Raw genomic sequence first — 15,060 nt, 5'->3', positions numbered from 1 at the left:
TTACCGACAATCTTTTGACTCTCCCACATCCTTGCCCTGCTTCCAGCTGGTTTTTTTGCGCAGAAACCTACAGCATGGCGGGAAATACACAGGCTATCGCCCAGCTGCTGCAGCAGAGTCTCGATCCTAGGACCAGCAAGCAAGGTCCGTTATTTATTTACCTTTTGGTCCTGTGTCGCGGGGCACCTGAACCACCTCCGCTCCCAACCCTGCCTCACCCAAAGCCTCTCTCTGTCCCCCGATTGTGTCGCTGACATTTGTCTTGCAGCCGAGGCCCAAATTTCTGAGCAGCAGACGACTCCCGGCTTCTCCATCACCCTGCTTCACATTGTCGCCGACAATTCTGTCCCTCATACCACGAGATTGGCCGCCGCCCTTTACTTCAAGAACTTCATCAAGCGCAACTGGACTGTACGTGGGATGCTACACATGGGAATTATACCAGACGCTGACGGCGCATAGGATGTCGAGGGCAACTACAAGCTCCCGCAGGCGGAGGTTGTGACGGTCAAGCAGGAGCTGATAGGGTTGATGATCTCTGTCCCTCCGTCGATACAGTCGCAGCTGGGTGAGGCAGTCAGCGCGATTGCAGACAGTGACTTTTGGGAGCGCTGGGACACTCTGGTCGATGTAGGTTTGGCCGTGATACGGGCCGCTCACTCGAAGGATGCTGATAACTTGCTAGGATCTCGTCTCCCGCTTGACGCCCGATAATGCGCAAATCAACAATGGTGTGCTGCAGGTCGCACACTCGATCTTCAAGCGCTGGAGGCCGCTTTTCAGGTCCGACGAGCTGTTCACCGAGATCAACCACGTCTTGTCAAAATTCAGCAACCCTTTCCTCCAACTCCTCCAGGTATGTACAGCAATTGGTTCCCTAACTTTAGCTACATTACTGACTGCTCGTTAGAACACAGACGCGCAAATTACCCAAAATGCGGGCAACAAGGAAGTCCTGCAGCAGTATCTCTCCACCCTTAACCTCATGATGAAGCTCTTCTACGACCTCTCTTGTCAGGACATGCCCCCCGATTTCGAGGAAAACCTAAAGGCTATCGTTGACATCCTCCACAAATACCTGGTCTTTGACAACCCGGCGCTACACACTACTGAGGAAGATGAGTCCGGCATTCTTGAGTACATCAAAGCCGGTATCTTCGAGGTGCTTATTCTGTACACCCAGAAGTACGAGGAGGAGTTTGGCCAGCATCTCCCGCAGTTTATTGAGAGCTCATGGAGCTTGTTGACAAACATCGGAGCCGAGACCAAATACGACATCCTCGTCAGTAAGGCGCTCCAGTTCTTGACCTCGGTCACGGCGAACCCTCAGCATGCTCAGGCCTTCAACAACCCGGATATCCTTGGCCAGGTCGTTGAGAAGGTCATCCTTCCCAACCTTTCCCTTCGGGAGTCCGACGTCGAGATGTTTGAGGACGAGCCGATCGAGTTTATCCGGAGGGATCTGGAAGGCTCGGACAGTGATACTAGGCGTCGCGCGGCAACTGACTTTTTGCGCCGTTTGATGGAGCAGTTCACGGAGCTCGTCACTGGTGTCGTCAACAAATACATCGACCACTATCTTGCCGATTACGCCCGGGACAAGCAGGGTAACTGGAAGTCTAAGGACACGGCGGTGTACCTGTTTTCTTCGATTGCTGCACAAGGAGCGTCGACCGCTGCATTCGGTGTCAAGACGGTCAACCCTCACGTTAATGTCCTTGATTTCTTCCAGAAGAACATCGCCGAGGATCTTTCTGCGGAGACAGGGGTTGAGCCTATCTTGAAGGTTGACGCTATTAAGTTCGTACACATGTTCCGTACGCAACTGACCGCGCAGTTCTGGCAACTTGCGTTCCCCCTTCTGGTCAGGCATCTTGGTGTCCAGAACTTCGTCATCTACTCGTACGCTGCCATCGCGATCGAGCGTGCGCTTTACCTTACCGATGACAACCGGCAACCCATTATTCCCAAGGCCGACCTTCTGCCGCTGTCCAAGGACCTCCTCGTTCATCTCTTTGGCCTCATTCAGAAAGAGTCGGCGCCGGAGAAGATCCAGGAGAACGAATTTTTAATGAAGTGCGTTATGCGTGTGCTCATTGTCATTCGCGACGGCGTCATCCCTATCACGGATATCGTTCTCCAGAACTTCCTCAACATCACTATGGTCATCAGGCATAACCCCAGCAATCCTCGCTTCTACTACTACCACTTTGAAGGCATCGGTGCACTCATCAAGTTTGCTGCGCCCTCGCAGCCCGAAAGACTGGAGACTGCGTTATATGAACCTTTTGCGCAAATTCTGCAAAACGATGTCCAGGAGTTCATTCCCTACGTCTTCCAGCTCTTTGCCGCCCTCCTGGAGAGCAATCCTTCCGGCACTCTGCCCGCCTACTACCAAAGCCTTATTCAGCCTCTGCTGATGCCTGTGCTCTGGGAGTCGAAGGGCAACATCCCTGCTCTGGTCCGCCTGTTGTCTGCCATTATCCTTCGTGGTGCCGACGTTGTTGTCGCCAACAAACAAGTTGAGCCCATTCTTGGTATCTTCCAGAAGCTCGTCTCAACAAAGGCAAACGAGAGCCACGGCTTCGATCTGCTGGAGGCTGTCGTCAGCGCGATACCAGTGGATACGCTCAAGCCGTACTTCACTCCCATGTTGCAAATCATGTTGACGAGACTGAGCAACTCGAAGACGGAGAACTTCACGCTGCGGTTTGTTAGGTTTTACCACTTTGTCTCGGCAAGAGACGACAAGGGTCTGGGCTCAGACTTCTTCATCTCCATTGCCGATTCCGTGCAGCAAGAGTAAGTCTACAAATTACCTAGTTCAAGTGTGGCATTGAACCAAATACTAACTACGTTGCAGCGTATTCCGTCCTATTTACACACAAATCATTCTCCCAGACACGCAAAAGCTCACCCGTCCCTTCGACCGCAAGACGGCTGTCGTCTCTTTCACCAAAACCCTCGCCGATGGCCAAGCTTTCATCGAGCGCTACATGAAGGGCTGGGCGCTGACGTGCGAGGCACTGCTGAAGCTCCTCATCAACCCGCCTGTGGCGCCCGCGAGCGACGACATCATCCCGGACGCCGACGTCGACGACCTGGGCTTCGGTGTCGGCTTCACGCAGCTCAACACGTGCCGCAAGGCGCCGCAGGACCCGTTCCCGGACGTTGCCGACGTCAGGGCCTGGGTCGGCGGGTACCTGAAGGCGGCGGATGCGCGCAACGGCGGCCGCATCGGCCAGTACGTCAACGAGAGGCTGAGCCCGGAGGCCAGGACTGCGCTGAGTGCGACCATGGCATAAGTATGCGCGCTGGGTATGTGTGTGTGTGTGCGTGTGGGTGGAGGGTTGCGCTTGGAGGCCGTGGTTGATACGCAGTACTTGATACCATAACATATTTGGAGGAATCGAATGTCTTGTCTCATTGCTAAGCGTGCAACGTGCTCGTCCGTGTCTTTTGTTCACGGCGATTATGATGCTTGAGAAACCAAAACACCTTTTCATCTGATCCCTCTTCCCTAGTTCTCGTTTTCCTTTTCCCCTCAGACTATACGTCTCGCGTGCCAATTTCTCGTACGGTTTTATTCTTGTCAAATGTCTCTCGCGTATACTAGCGTATGAGGGAGTAAGGAAAAGCAAGGGTCCAATGAAAAGGAAAAGAAGGAACTACAACTCTCTCTCAAAATTCACTCTCTGCCAATCACAGACAAATATCTAGCCAAGGACCAACCAACCAACCAACCAACCAGCTAACAAAACAGAACAGAACAAACACCAGACCAACAGCAGTGTCTATCACGCATGTCATATCATGTCATGTCATATCAAGATACCTATCAACCACCCAAGTTCCGCCCCAAACATTCCTCCTCCCCAGCACTCAATCACCTACTCCCTTACTCGCCTCTCACGACGGCAGATTCCACAAGAAATTCAGCATGCCAGCGTCCAGCCCCGGGAACGTCTGGATGCTGGAGCCGCCGGCGCCAAAGGGGGCCATGGACGGATCAAACGGCAGCGTCAGCCAGTCGTCGGCGTCGAAGGAGGCGTCGAAGCCGCCGAGGTGGTCGTGGTTGGGCGGGGCGTCTGCGTCTGCGTCTGCGTCTGCGGCGGCGGTAGCAGCGGCGGCGGAGTCGACGTTGGCGCGTCTCTGGTTTGCTGTTGTTGATGATGTGGGCGTGGGCGTGTGGAAGGCATTGTTGTTGCTGTTGCTATGGGGGTTGCTTGTTGTGTGGCGGTCGGCGGACGGCGGCCGCGTCGTCAGTTTCGGCGGGCGCGACGAGATGACAAAGCCGCGGCGCAGGCGCGCGACGTGCATTTCGAGCAGCGTGGCGTAGCGCGCGGCGAGGTGCATGTCGTCGAGGGTGCCGGAGCGGAGGGCGTGGATGCCGCGGTCGAGCAGGTCAAACGACGACTGCAGCTTCGTGTTCCACACGCCCAGGCTGAGGCCCTTGAGCAAGTAGATGGCCGACGTCGTGATGTGCAGGAAGATGCGCACCGGGCAGAAGCGCAGGATGTCGTTGTCGGCGAGCTTGATTACTGTGCGTAGGATCTCGCAGCTGCCGTCTACGACTTCTTGGATGAATTCGTAGTCCGTCGAGTCTACCGACATGGGGAACGTCGTCTCGCCGTCGGCTTCGTCGAGGGTCCGCTCTACTACGGCTTGGAGACCGAGGGAGTTGGTGAAGATCCGCACAAATTGGTACTCGATGGAGAGCATGTCTTGCAAGACATCACCAAGCCCTACAATGTGCTATCAGTTTTGTGTTCTCTACAAATCCAGCAGATGCACCTACTTTGAGAATCAAGATATCTCCCTCTCCAGTTAGCAAGAAGAGGCTGGAAATGCTGCAGAAGCCCAATGTACCGCCCGCTCCGCAGTATCTGCCGCGTGAATGAAGCGGATGGGAAAAGCATGTCGGACACTGATTTGACAAACTTTGTGAGCTCGATCCACGCTGCCACAAAGGCTTCGCAGTGGTCCGCCCCCGGCAGCACTTCTCCAGCAAACGACTTCCCCATGACGGTATGGCTCAGGCTCTGTGGGATCATCGAGGTACAGCCAATGCGGGAAGCCAGCTGCTCCACAAACACGTAGAGAAGCTTTCGGGCTCGCACGAACCTCGCGGCTCTGCGCTTGGCTTCGACCCGAGACTCCCCTGGAATCTTCTTCTCATCCTTGTCCTCTTGGTCGAATATGCCGAGTTCGTGAGCTAGAGACAAGCCGCATCCAAGCAGCATCCAGGACATTCGATCTGACCGCCTGGCTGGCTCTATGACATCTTCAAGCCACCTGTTTGATGCGGGCGATGTACCTTCAAGGTTCGCCGATCCCTCCAGAGGGTCTGGATCGATAGCAACAAGGCCTGCGTCCCATCCATCCGATTCAGGCGGGAAATGCAAAGCTCGCGGATGCCATTCTGAAATCAGCAACAGCGCCTCAATGGATCCAACGGTACGCGTTTTTGCGGGAGAACTCTTTTCCTGTCCCAGCATGATGCGCATGATGAGATGCTGGCAGTGTTCCCACAGTCTATGATGGATGAAATAACCGCGTGACGCCCCTCCAATGCCAGGTAAGACGTGATATCGTGATGACAACGCAAGGATGGTGCAGCACAAGAAAGGCTCCTGCGTGACTAGCTGGTAATGTTTGGCATGGGAGGCGTAGTAGTCCATCAGGACAGGAGACAATGGTGACATGTTCCTGAAAAATCTAGATGGAGTCTGTCAGCTTCACGACGGCAGTTTGCACTAGTCCTATAGCAGGTGGCTGTGGGTGCTGTCCGACACGGTCTCAGAAAAAGCAATGCTTACAGATCGACATATGTCACGGCTTCCCTGGCTGTGAACCAACCCATACGCACGAATCGGCAAGTCTTCCAGGTGTTAAGCACTTGGGGAGACACATCCGATAGTTGGACTGGCGGTAAAGTAGGAAGACCTGAATTCACCGGTAACGTCGAGCCAGGGGTTGTGTAAGAAGGATCGGTTTCTCCCAACGGAGCCGCCTGGCTTTGAGCTCCCGTTGGTGAGAAAGTGCTTTCGGTCGTGTCGGCATCCTCACGGGTTGCCGCCTCAAACAGTAGATTTAAAGCATCATTGCCATTCGCGACAACCGTCCGGATCATGGAATTGGCTAGGCCGCTGTTTTGTGACGCCGATGATGGATGGCGCCATTGCTGCCTAGGAGGACTTTGTGGACTGTCCAAGGCGTTCGCCGGAGAATCCTCAGTAGTTGGAACCGGACCAACGCCTGCGCCCCAGTTGGACTGGCGAGCCGCTGCTCGTGGTTCTGTGGGGCGAGCAGACGCGGAGGGACGATGATCGGCATCCAATTTCTGGCGTTTCCAAGCTCTTTCTTCGGTGAAGACGCATTGTCTCAATGCTCTTCGGCATCTGGTACAGGGCGGACTAGGAACGCTGCCATCGGTGGGCACGTCCAGCTCGCAGCGGGCTTTCCTCTGGCGGCACGGCACGCACGCTTTATACGCGCGCTGGAACTCACGAGGCCTGGACGCTTGCTTTATGGTTCCGTCAGCCGAGCCATCAGCCGTTCCCGAAGCTACTTCAGGCGATACGTCGGGCATTTGGAAGGGGTTTGGTGGGGTTTGTCGACTGTTGTGGATGTTGCAGGAAATCCAAGGTCGAAGGGGTGGAGAGGCACGGCGGGGCCCGGCTATTGACGGGAGACGGCAAATCCACGAGCCTCCCGAAGAAGCAACGAGCACACGACGACGATGGTGACACGGTCCATTTGCGAAAGGCCTATTAATAACACATGTGTCACTGCGTCTGTAGTTTTTTTTGTATTCTCAAAAACAGGTCGATGACGCTGGCTGGTTAGAAGGGCCTTGGGATTCATCAAGAATGCAAACGAGATATATATGGATTAGCCGTCGACAAGCTGCGGGGATACTCTTACTGAATAATCGGAAAGCTCATCATAAGTTAACTAAGTCCCAACTCAGGTAGAAGGGACGGAATGGGTTGAGGTCGAGGTGCCTGAGTCATGCAGCTGTTCCCCCACTCCCGCAGCGAGCTTTACCGACGTCAAGGCCTGGCATCTTTTTGGAAGGGACGCTTTCATCATGCCACGCTCAGCGGACATTGCTGAGATCCCTGCCAGTCCCGAGCTGCTTGGCCACCTAAAGACGCTTCTCCTCGACCTCTCCAACAATCCCTATCCCCATGTGCCCAACCCGCCGAACCTGAAGAAGCGAGCCTCCGTAGCTCTCATCATCCGCGTTCAGCCGCGCTTCTCGCACCCGCCATCAAAAGGCGCCGAGTCGATTGTGCAAATCGACAATGCCGACGCCGAAGCCTCTGTAGAGCGCCGCCTCGATGCCTTTTTCGAGCAGGACTGGGTGCAGAATGGAGATCCCGAGGTGCTGTTCATCAAGCGGGCCCATCGCCCCGGCGACAGATGGACCTCTCACGTCGCCCTTCCCGGCGGCCGCAGAGATCCCGAGGATGCCGACGATCGCGCTGCGGCGGTCAGAGAGACGCTCGAGGAGGTCGGCATCGAGCTTACCCCAGCAAACTCGATATCCGTAGGCAATCTGCCGGAGCGCGTAGTCACCACTTCCTGGGGTAAAGTACCGTACGTCTGCACAGGCCTTGGAGCTCCTCTGCCTTTCGGCTGACACGATGCAGCTTAATGGTCCTCTGCCCGTACATTTACCTGCTCACTGACCCCGAACCGCCTGTCCTGCGGCTGCAGCCCACCGAGGTCGGGTCGACGCACTGGGTCTCTATACGTGCCCTGCTCTCGCCCTCGCAGCGGACATATTGGCATGAGGATGTCTCGAACAGGCTTGCCAAGCAGGAGGTCGGCATCAAGAGGTGGTTCCTGCGGCAGATGCTTGGCAAGATGATCTTTGCGGCAGTCCGCTTGATTCCGTCCCAAAGCACGTACTGTAGCACCATTCCGGGCTTCGTTCCTGAAGAGCCAAGCTCTCCGACATTCGCCGGGAAACTGTCCAAATGGTGGCACGGTGCAGAGCCAACCAGCAGTACTGACACGCCCTTGTTGCTATGGGGTCTAACACTGGGTATCATGGCGGACTTCCTCGATCTCCTGCCCCCGTACAACTCGGTCAAGCTATGGACATATCCCACGTTCACGCCGTACGATGTGCAGTTTATGCTGTGGGCGATATCCTACAGCTTCCGGAAGCGAAAGCAAAAGGAAGTACTGGAGTACCACAACGAAGCGCCAATCACGGTGGAGGAGGGGTTGGATGCAATCGAAGCCGGAGGAAAGGCAAAAGAGCTCGAGGCGCCCGAGTCTGGCATCAGCGGGCTCGGTGTCGAGCGCTATTACAGCCGCCTGGGGCAAAAGCAGCGCGCAACCCGCTCCAGTTCTGTGGGCGTCATGCTGGAAGGCTATTACGATATCATCCGCAAGACGGTGGCACTGGCGCTGATTGGAAGAGTTTCTGCATTTTCGATTCTCGTTGGATCTCTCTGGTTGAAGTACAGGCGCCGGCAGTGAAACGTAGAGTTGTAGTGTGGTGGTTGAACTGGTTTACTGTTGAGCATGCTGGATTGTTGTTGTCTGTTTTTCTGCTTGGGTTATCCATCCTTATATATATTATGGCGTCTGCTAGGAACGTACGATCTAATATAGATGTGTTGAATACGACAAGTCTGCCTGCTCACAATCGGTCGAGGATGAGGAGAGATACGCCCATATCCATGTCATGAGGTGTAGTCGGAACTCCGACGGTGACTTGGCCCAGCCCATACCTTCGGATAAAAATCCGACATCGACTACGTCAGCGGTCCTACGTAGCACGCGGGCGTACTCGTACTCTGGGAGCAAGTACAGGAAACAGTTGCCTCCGGACAATGTATCGGAAAGCCTAGAACCAACCATCCAAGCCCATCCATGCATCCATGATGCACTCTTGCACTGACTCACCGGTAGGCAGATAACTGAACCGAACCCCAATCTGCCCGCAGGCTAATCGATCAACCGAGTGGACGTCCATCCACCGGACCGATATCGGCAGAACCTCGCGCGACGGCCGAATCAGGCAAGAACACACCACACCACACCCGACGAGGGCACGCACGGCACGACTCCGAGCATCGGCGGGGCACACACCTAAGATCGGCGGCCAGTGGCCACGATGGCAGCGGGCACGGCCAATGGCCAATGGCTAATGGCCGCGCTCGCTCGCCGTCGGTTTCCCTGCCTGCACGGATGCCACGGCAAAGCGGGCGGTGGGATTGGGAAGAGGCCTCGGTAACCGCGCCGCTGGTAGGAGGCAGGGAGTACGAGCGAGGAAGAACAGAGAGGCGATTCCCTTGTTCGGCGCGAAAAAAAAAAAAAGGAAGAAAATTCGGTTCGCTGCCTGTTGCCGTGGCGGGAAACCCGATGCTGCTTCCTTGCATGATAGTCCACGCTTAGTTGACTCATAATAAGGTTGATTCCCTTCATGCTAACCCCATTCTTTAGAGCTTCGCTGGTGCGGCCATCGTCGTCGTTGTCGCCGTCTTCTTCCTCGCACCCTCGTTCCTCCTTTTCTCCGTTCGTGAAGGGGAGCATTTGTTTTATTATATGGTAGTGGTATCTGTTGTCGTGACTCTGGCTTCCATGTGTCCGCCAGGTCGTTCTTATCGCATCATTAGCTGCTAAACGCAAAAGAGAGGAAAAAAAGAGGGGACTACGAAAGCACACCATGGCCGAGACCGAACGCTTCGCGGCCATCAAGGCAGCGCCCGCCGCGGACAGGCAGGGGGAATCCGAGATGGACGACAAGGAACGCAGTAGCCTTGACCTGGAGAAGCAGGCGCCAGCGGCAGCGGCAGCGGACCGCCCCGCCCTCGAGCACACCATCAGCCATGTCTCGACTCACGACATGGCCGCTCCGGCCACCAACCCCGAGTCGAGCGACGAGATCTACGGCAAGTTCTCGCCCGCCAGGAAGAGGGCCATCACAGCCGTGCTGTCGTTTTGTGGTTTCCTGGCGCCCGTCTCGTCGACGACCGTCTTGTCGGCCATCCCAGAGGTCGCGCACAACTTCCACACCTCCGGCACCATCATTAACCTGAGTAATGCCTTGTACATGCTTTTCATGGGCATCAGCCCCATGTTCTGGGGGCCAATCGGCCAGGTGTATGGTAGAAGATGGGTACGCTCAAAAGAGAACTTCTTCCGTCCCAAGCGATGACGTGCTGGCTGAAAAGTGACTGATCTGACCGACGTTTGGTATACCTGCAGGCTTCGATCGGCAGCGCCGTGCTCTTCACAGCCTTTTCCGTCGGAACGTCCCTAGCGCCAAACCTAGCGGCCTACTTTATCTTTCGCATCCTTACCGCTATACAGGGCACGTCATTTTTGATAATAGGGTCCAGTTGCATAGGCGACATCTACAAGCCGACGGAGCGCGGGACGGCGCTGGCCTGGTTCCTCAGCGGCACCCTGGTCGGACCGGCCATTGCTCCTTTTCTTGGAGGCATCATCGTCACGTTCTGTACGTGGCGCGACATCTTTTGGCTACAGACGGCGCTGGGTGGATTCGGCTCGGTCATGCTCATCTTCTTATTGCCGGAGACGAGCCACTATAAGCGGTCGGTGGAGCTGGAGGGCATGCCCGCGAAGAAACAGGCAGCCAAGCTGTGGGAATGGATGAACCCGCTGCGCGTCATCAAGCTCTACCGATACCCCAATTTGATCACGGTGGTGAGTAAAGAAAAGATATCTCTTCTCTTCCGCCCTGGCTGACGTCGGAAAATGCAGGGTCTCGCTTCGTCGTCGCTCGTGTGGAACATGTACTCGCTGCTCACGCCGATCCGGTACGTGCTGAACCCGCGCTTCCATCTGACGACGCCCATCCAGTCCGGGCTGTTCTACCTGGCGCCGGGGTGCGGGTACCTGTTCGGGACGTTCTTCGGGGGGCGGTGGGCGGACCGGGTGGTGCGGCGATGGATGGGGAAGCGGAACGGCGAGCGGGTGCCCGAGGACCGGCTGCGCTCGTCGCTTACAGCCATGGGCGCCGTCATCCCCGGCTGCATCCTCATCTACGGCTGGAGCATCGACCAGGCCAAGGGCGGCATCCCGCTCGCCGTCATCTGCATGTTCGTCCAGGGCGTGGCCCAGCTCTTCTGCTTCCCCAGCCTCAACACCTACTGCCTCGACGTCATGCAGAGCCACAGCGCAGAGGTCATTGCCGGCAACTACGTCGTGCGCTACGTCTTCGCCGCCCTCGGCTCCGCCCTCTGCCTCCCGGCCATTGAGAAGATTGGCGTCGGCTGGTTCTCCACCATCTCGTCGGGCTTCCTCGTCTCGGCCGCGGCCATGGTTTGGCTGACGACCGTGTACGGGCGCGGCTGGCGCGATGCCGTCAACGCGAAGATTGAGGCCAAGCAAATGGCCAAGAAAGAGCGCCAGGAGAGCGTTAGTGAAGACGACGCGTAAGCTGTTGTAGGGTTTTCTTTGAAAGTGAGTTTGTTGACTGAGGAGAAAAAGCTAGGGAAGCTCTGAAGAACATGATGGCAGCTGCGCTGACTAATACTGCTATAGCTTATGGGTGTACGGGAACAGGGAAGCTGCGTCCGGGGCGGAGGTCTCTTTCTACCTAGACACGCACCTAGGTACCTTGACTGATAATGCCACGAATCGATGACTATTTCATATTGTAGGTAGTGCTTTACCTACTACCTAGGCAGGATAACCAGGCTTCGCCCAGCCACACCCAGCAAGCCACACACCCCCTCCACACCCCTCCCCCCCCCGCCCCGCCGCGCTAGGTACTCCCGCTCCCGTTCCCGTCCCGTCCCCGCTCCGCCCCTCCTCCCCGCCCCGCACCACACCACATCTCATCTCATCTCATCTCATCTCACCAACCAACCCGAGTTTCAGAACCATCTCAGGTAGGGCCAGGAACAATCGCGCCACCGACACGCACGCACTCATTCCACACATCCCACACGCATCCATTCCACAGCCCACACACGTGTACCATAGTAGAGTGCATGCACACCACCCTCACCCGGCCATCATGCCATATCCATATGATGCCACAAGCATCGGCCGTCGATCCCGCGTCTCACCTCTTAATGGACATCACATCATCCCGCGCCACCATTCATCCCTCCCGAGCAGCAGCAGCACCACGGTGCGACGTTTCACCTACTTCCTCCTACCGCTGCTGCTGCTGCTGCTGCTGCTCCGCCGCGCCGCCGTCGGGAGCGCGCGCCACACCCGCCTCGCCTGCGCGGGAAGGAGGAGCCGAGGCGAGGCGGGGTCGGGCGTGCGCGTCGAAGCTAGGTACCTAGGTTGTCTGCTTGTCTGTCTGTCATGCCAGATCAGGCCAGGCCAGGGCAATCAGACATACAGAAGCAAGTCCTGCCCGCCGCGCACGACACAACCACAGCACTCGCCCGCCATTGCAATCCGCACCTATCAACGCATAGGTCATCTCAATCTCGATCCTGCCGCCATCCCCCGAAATAGCCACACCCACACCCACACCCACCGCACACAAGGATGGGGCGGGGCGCGCACCGTGCCCCTGCCATGCCGTGCCGTGCCGTGCCGTGCTCTGCGCCAGGGGCTTTCGGGCGGCGGGAGAGTCCTGCAGGGGTGTGCGTTTTGCGATGGCTTAGTGGGCGGGTGCGGGAGGCGCGTGCATTTGCGTGAGTATATTGTGCAATATGGTAGCATGATCAGCTGGACTTGAGGGGGCGTTTGATTCGAGGGGTGTGTTGTATATTGTATAGATAGGTAGATAGATACCTAGGTAGGCTGCTACGTACATACGTGCTTGTGGCGTGTTAGTAGGGTTGAGGGTAGCTAGATAGGTAGGTAGTGGGAGGTGTGTGTGGAGAATATGCAATGGGAGAATGGCTGCGTGGTCGGTTGGTAATGAGGTTTGTATGTATGTATGTATGCTTTCGAAAAACGCTGCGATAGAGAGCAAGAGATAGAAAGCTTAAAAAAAATAAAAAAAATTCATAGACCGTCTCTATATATACCCGCCCAATCCCAAAGAATGCGCCCCATTTTGTACAAGCGGCAATGCTCGCCCCCGTATCCAACACCATGCGCTCATCTACAAGGCATGAGGTAGGTAGGTATAATCGCGAGAGGACTAGGAGGTCAAGATGATGTAAATGGTGTAAATGGCACTCGTGGTGCCGTCGTTGGCGTTGCATACGCGCAGAAGGGTAGACAGGCTCACGACACGGTCCAGCGTGCCGTCGTATGCGCACTCCCTCGCTACGTTTAGTTCCTCTTGATGGGCACAGGCTTGCCCTCCTTGGCATCCTGCGCCTCCTGGGCCTTGACGGCCGCCTCGCGGGCCTTCATCCTGCGCTCCTCGGCCTCGACCATCTCTGTCCGCGGGTCAGCAACTGTTCGTACCGTATTTAGGTTGTATCTAGCATTGCACACATACCTCTCCACTGGTCCTCGCCGGCGTAGCGCTCGTGATGAATTGTCTTCTCAACGAACTTCGAGTGCGTAGGGTCGTTGGGGTCCAGGACCTTGATCGTCTCCCAGCGGCCAGTGCCCTTGTTCGCGTCGTTGGCCTCGAAAGCAAAGGAAGCAAGCAGGACGGCGAGCGTCAGACCCTGGGCGTAGACACGAGCCTGCACAAGCTTCTGCTGGCCGGAGAGGAAGGGGTTGCGCGAGACGATGCCGAAGGAAAGACCCATGGAAGCCAGCCATGACGCGAAGACGATCGGGTAACGGTTCTCAGCAGCCCAGTCCTTGACCTTCTCGAATTGCGTCTTGCCGGACTCGAGAAGAGCCTGGTTGGCCTTCTCTTCCTCTTCCAGGCGCTTCTTCTCCGGGTTGTTCTCAATGTCGAAGCGGCGGGAAGAGCGGTCGGCTTGGATGATGGCTGAAAGAGGTTCGCGTTAACAGGCGCTCTTGGTATCGGAGGTAATGGGCTACATACCAGCAAAGGTACCAGTCGATGTCCAAAGGAAAGCGCGCATGGGGACGGTAAGCTGACGAAAAACGGGGTACCTCTTCGACGCGCCCCACACACCGAGGCCACCGATCGCCAGGCCAATGATACCTCCAATGGTGCCTCCCCTGACGGTGGCGCTGCACATACAGTCAGTATTGGGGTTCACGGCTCGAGGCGCAACGGGGTCACAAAGGCACCACCGTCCGCAAAGCTTTTACCGAGGGATGCGGATGCGGATGCGTGGCGCAAAGGCGCAACCCGCTGGGCGATAGGGGGGGAGGTACTCACTTGTAGTGCGCCTGCTCTTCTTCCTGTGTGAGAATCTTCATGGTGGCGGTGTTGTTTGGTGGTCTAATGAAAAGCGCGTGGGGACTTTCTGTCGCGATGCGCTGTCTTCGGATGACAAAGAGAAGTCTCGCGGTGTTTCTGGAGGGAATCGCAACAAGCAAGCGACCAAGCAAGTGGCGGGGGGTATATGAAGGCGAAAGGATAGAAGTGAGGGAAGAGCGGATAGATGGAAGGGAGGAAAGATGTTAAGTATACATGACGTCGGCTGGAATGACTGACTTGCCGCACGTAACTCGGGCCGGCGACCAACAGGCGCGCACGGGCCACCAAGGCTCGATTATCACCCCATCGCGCCCATTTCGCAACCAGCCCTGCCGCAGCCCTCTCCCTTTCGGTTTGGAAATGCCCCTCGTCTCACTCGTCTCCCACGCGTCCACCTACCCACTTGTCCTTCCTCCCCCCGTTCCGTCCGCGTCCGCTCCGCCCGCTGTGTCCTTTTAGCCTGTGGCGCTGTTCCGCGGCGAGCAGGGACCGCCTCTGCCGAAGATGCCGAAACAAACATGCCGATCCACCCTACGCGTCGTATCTCCGCGCACCAAAAACCCTCGCCGCAACCTCGCCGACCATGCCGCTTACTACGGTTGGAGCCGGGTCGTCCTGGAATTGGTGGAATCTTGCTCCGGATCCTGTGAGCGTTTTTTTAGTTGAATTGTGATGGGCTGTGGCCTGGCCTCGTGCTTATTATTCACCCTTGCCACCTGGCAGATAGAGTAAGCTGCCGACGGGTGCTGACTTGTAAATTGTAACTTGTTGGAGGTGGGTTCCCGCCGCTTCTTGTACTT

At 56.6% G+C, this 15,060-nt stretch overlaps 5 protein-coding genes across 5 annotated transcripts; 3 read left to right on the top strand and 2 right to left on the bottom strand.

Moving 5' to 3' along the window:
• The first annotated feature begins 4 nt into the window (after nucleotides 1-4).
• Nucleotides 5-3,425, top strand: K452DRAFT_263646 (uncharacterized protein). The gene is made up of 6 exons (XM_033538657.1): nucleotides 5-144; nucleotides 269-411; nucleotides 463-630; nucleotides 686-856; nucleotides 911-2,802; nucleotides 2,864-3,425. The coding sequence occupies exons 1-6, from the start codon at nucleotides 75-77 to the stop codon at nucleotides 3,303-3,305; spliced, it is 2,886 nt and encodes a 961-aa protein (XP_033401808.1). The 5' UTR covers nucleotides 5-74; the 3' UTR covers nucleotides 3,306-3,425.
• On the bottom strand, nucleotides 3,423-6,831 carry K452DRAFT_315350 (uncharacterized protein). The gene is made up of 3 exons (XM_033543854.1): nucleotides 5,820-6,831; nucleotides 4,799-5,718; nucleotides 3,423-4,745 (listed from the first exon to the last, which is right to left on the bottom strand). The coding sequence occupies exons 1-3, from the start codon at nucleotides 6,590-6,592 to the stop codon at nucleotides 3,910-3,912; spliced, it is 2,529 nt and encodes an 842-aa protein (XP_033401807.1). The 5' UTR covers nucleotides 6,593-6,831; the 3' UTR covers nucleotides 3,423-3,909.
• Nucleotides 6,832-7,081: 250 nt separating this feature from the next.
• On the top strand, nucleotides 7,082-8,664 carry K452DRAFT_283376 (uncharacterized protein). Its single transcript, XM_033539763.1, has 2 exons — nucleotides 7,082-7,605; nucleotides 7,659-8,664. Exons 1-2 carry the CDS (start codon nucleotides 7,094-7,096, stop codon nucleotides 8,497-8,499), a joined length of 1,353 nt encoding a protein of 450 aa, XP_033401806.1. The 5' UTR covers nucleotides 7,082-7,093; the 3' UTR covers nucleotides 8,500-8,664.
• Nucleotides 8,665-9,591: 927 nt separating this feature from the next.
• Nucleotides 9,592-11,637, top strand: K452DRAFT_283372 (uncharacterized protein). The gene is made up of 3 exons (XM_033539762.1): nucleotides 9,592-10,144; nucleotides 10,234-10,695; nucleotides 10,753-11,637. The coding sequence occupies exons 1-3, from the start codon at nucleotides 9,692-9,694 to the stop codon at nucleotides 11,428-11,430; spliced, it is 1,593 nt and encodes a 530-aa protein (XP_033401805.1). The 5' UTR covers nucleotides 9,592-9,691; the 3' UTR covers nucleotides 11,431-11,637.
• A 1,671-nt stretch (nucleotides 11,638-13,308) lies between these two features.
• On the bottom strand, nucleotides 13,309-14,115 carry K452DRAFT_283371 (uncharacterized protein). The gene is made up of 2 exons (XM_033539761.1): nucleotides 13,916-14,115; nucleotides 13,309-13,858 (listed from the first exon to the last, which is right to left on the bottom strand). The coding sequence occupies exons 1-2, from the start codon at nucleotides 14,073-14,075 to the stop codon at nucleotides 13,383-13,385; spliced, it is 636 nt and encodes a 211-aa protein (XP_033401804.1). The 5' UTR covers nucleotides 14,076-14,115; the 3' UTR covers nucleotides 13,309-13,382.
• Between the last annotated feature and the right edge of the window lie 945 nt (nucleotides 14,116-15,060).

Source organism: Aplosporella prunicola, assembly GCF_010093885.1.
Source record: "Aplosporella prunicola CBS 121167 unplaced genomic scaffold K452scaffold_3, whole genome shotgun sequence".
Taxonomy (NCBI): Eukaryota; Fungi; Ascomycota; class Dothideomycetes; order Botryosphaeriales; family Aplosporellaceae; genus Aplosporella; species Aplosporella prunicola.
The sequence above is the reverse complement of the archived record's forward strand: the minus strand, read 5'-3'. Positions and strand labels throughout refer to the sequence as shown.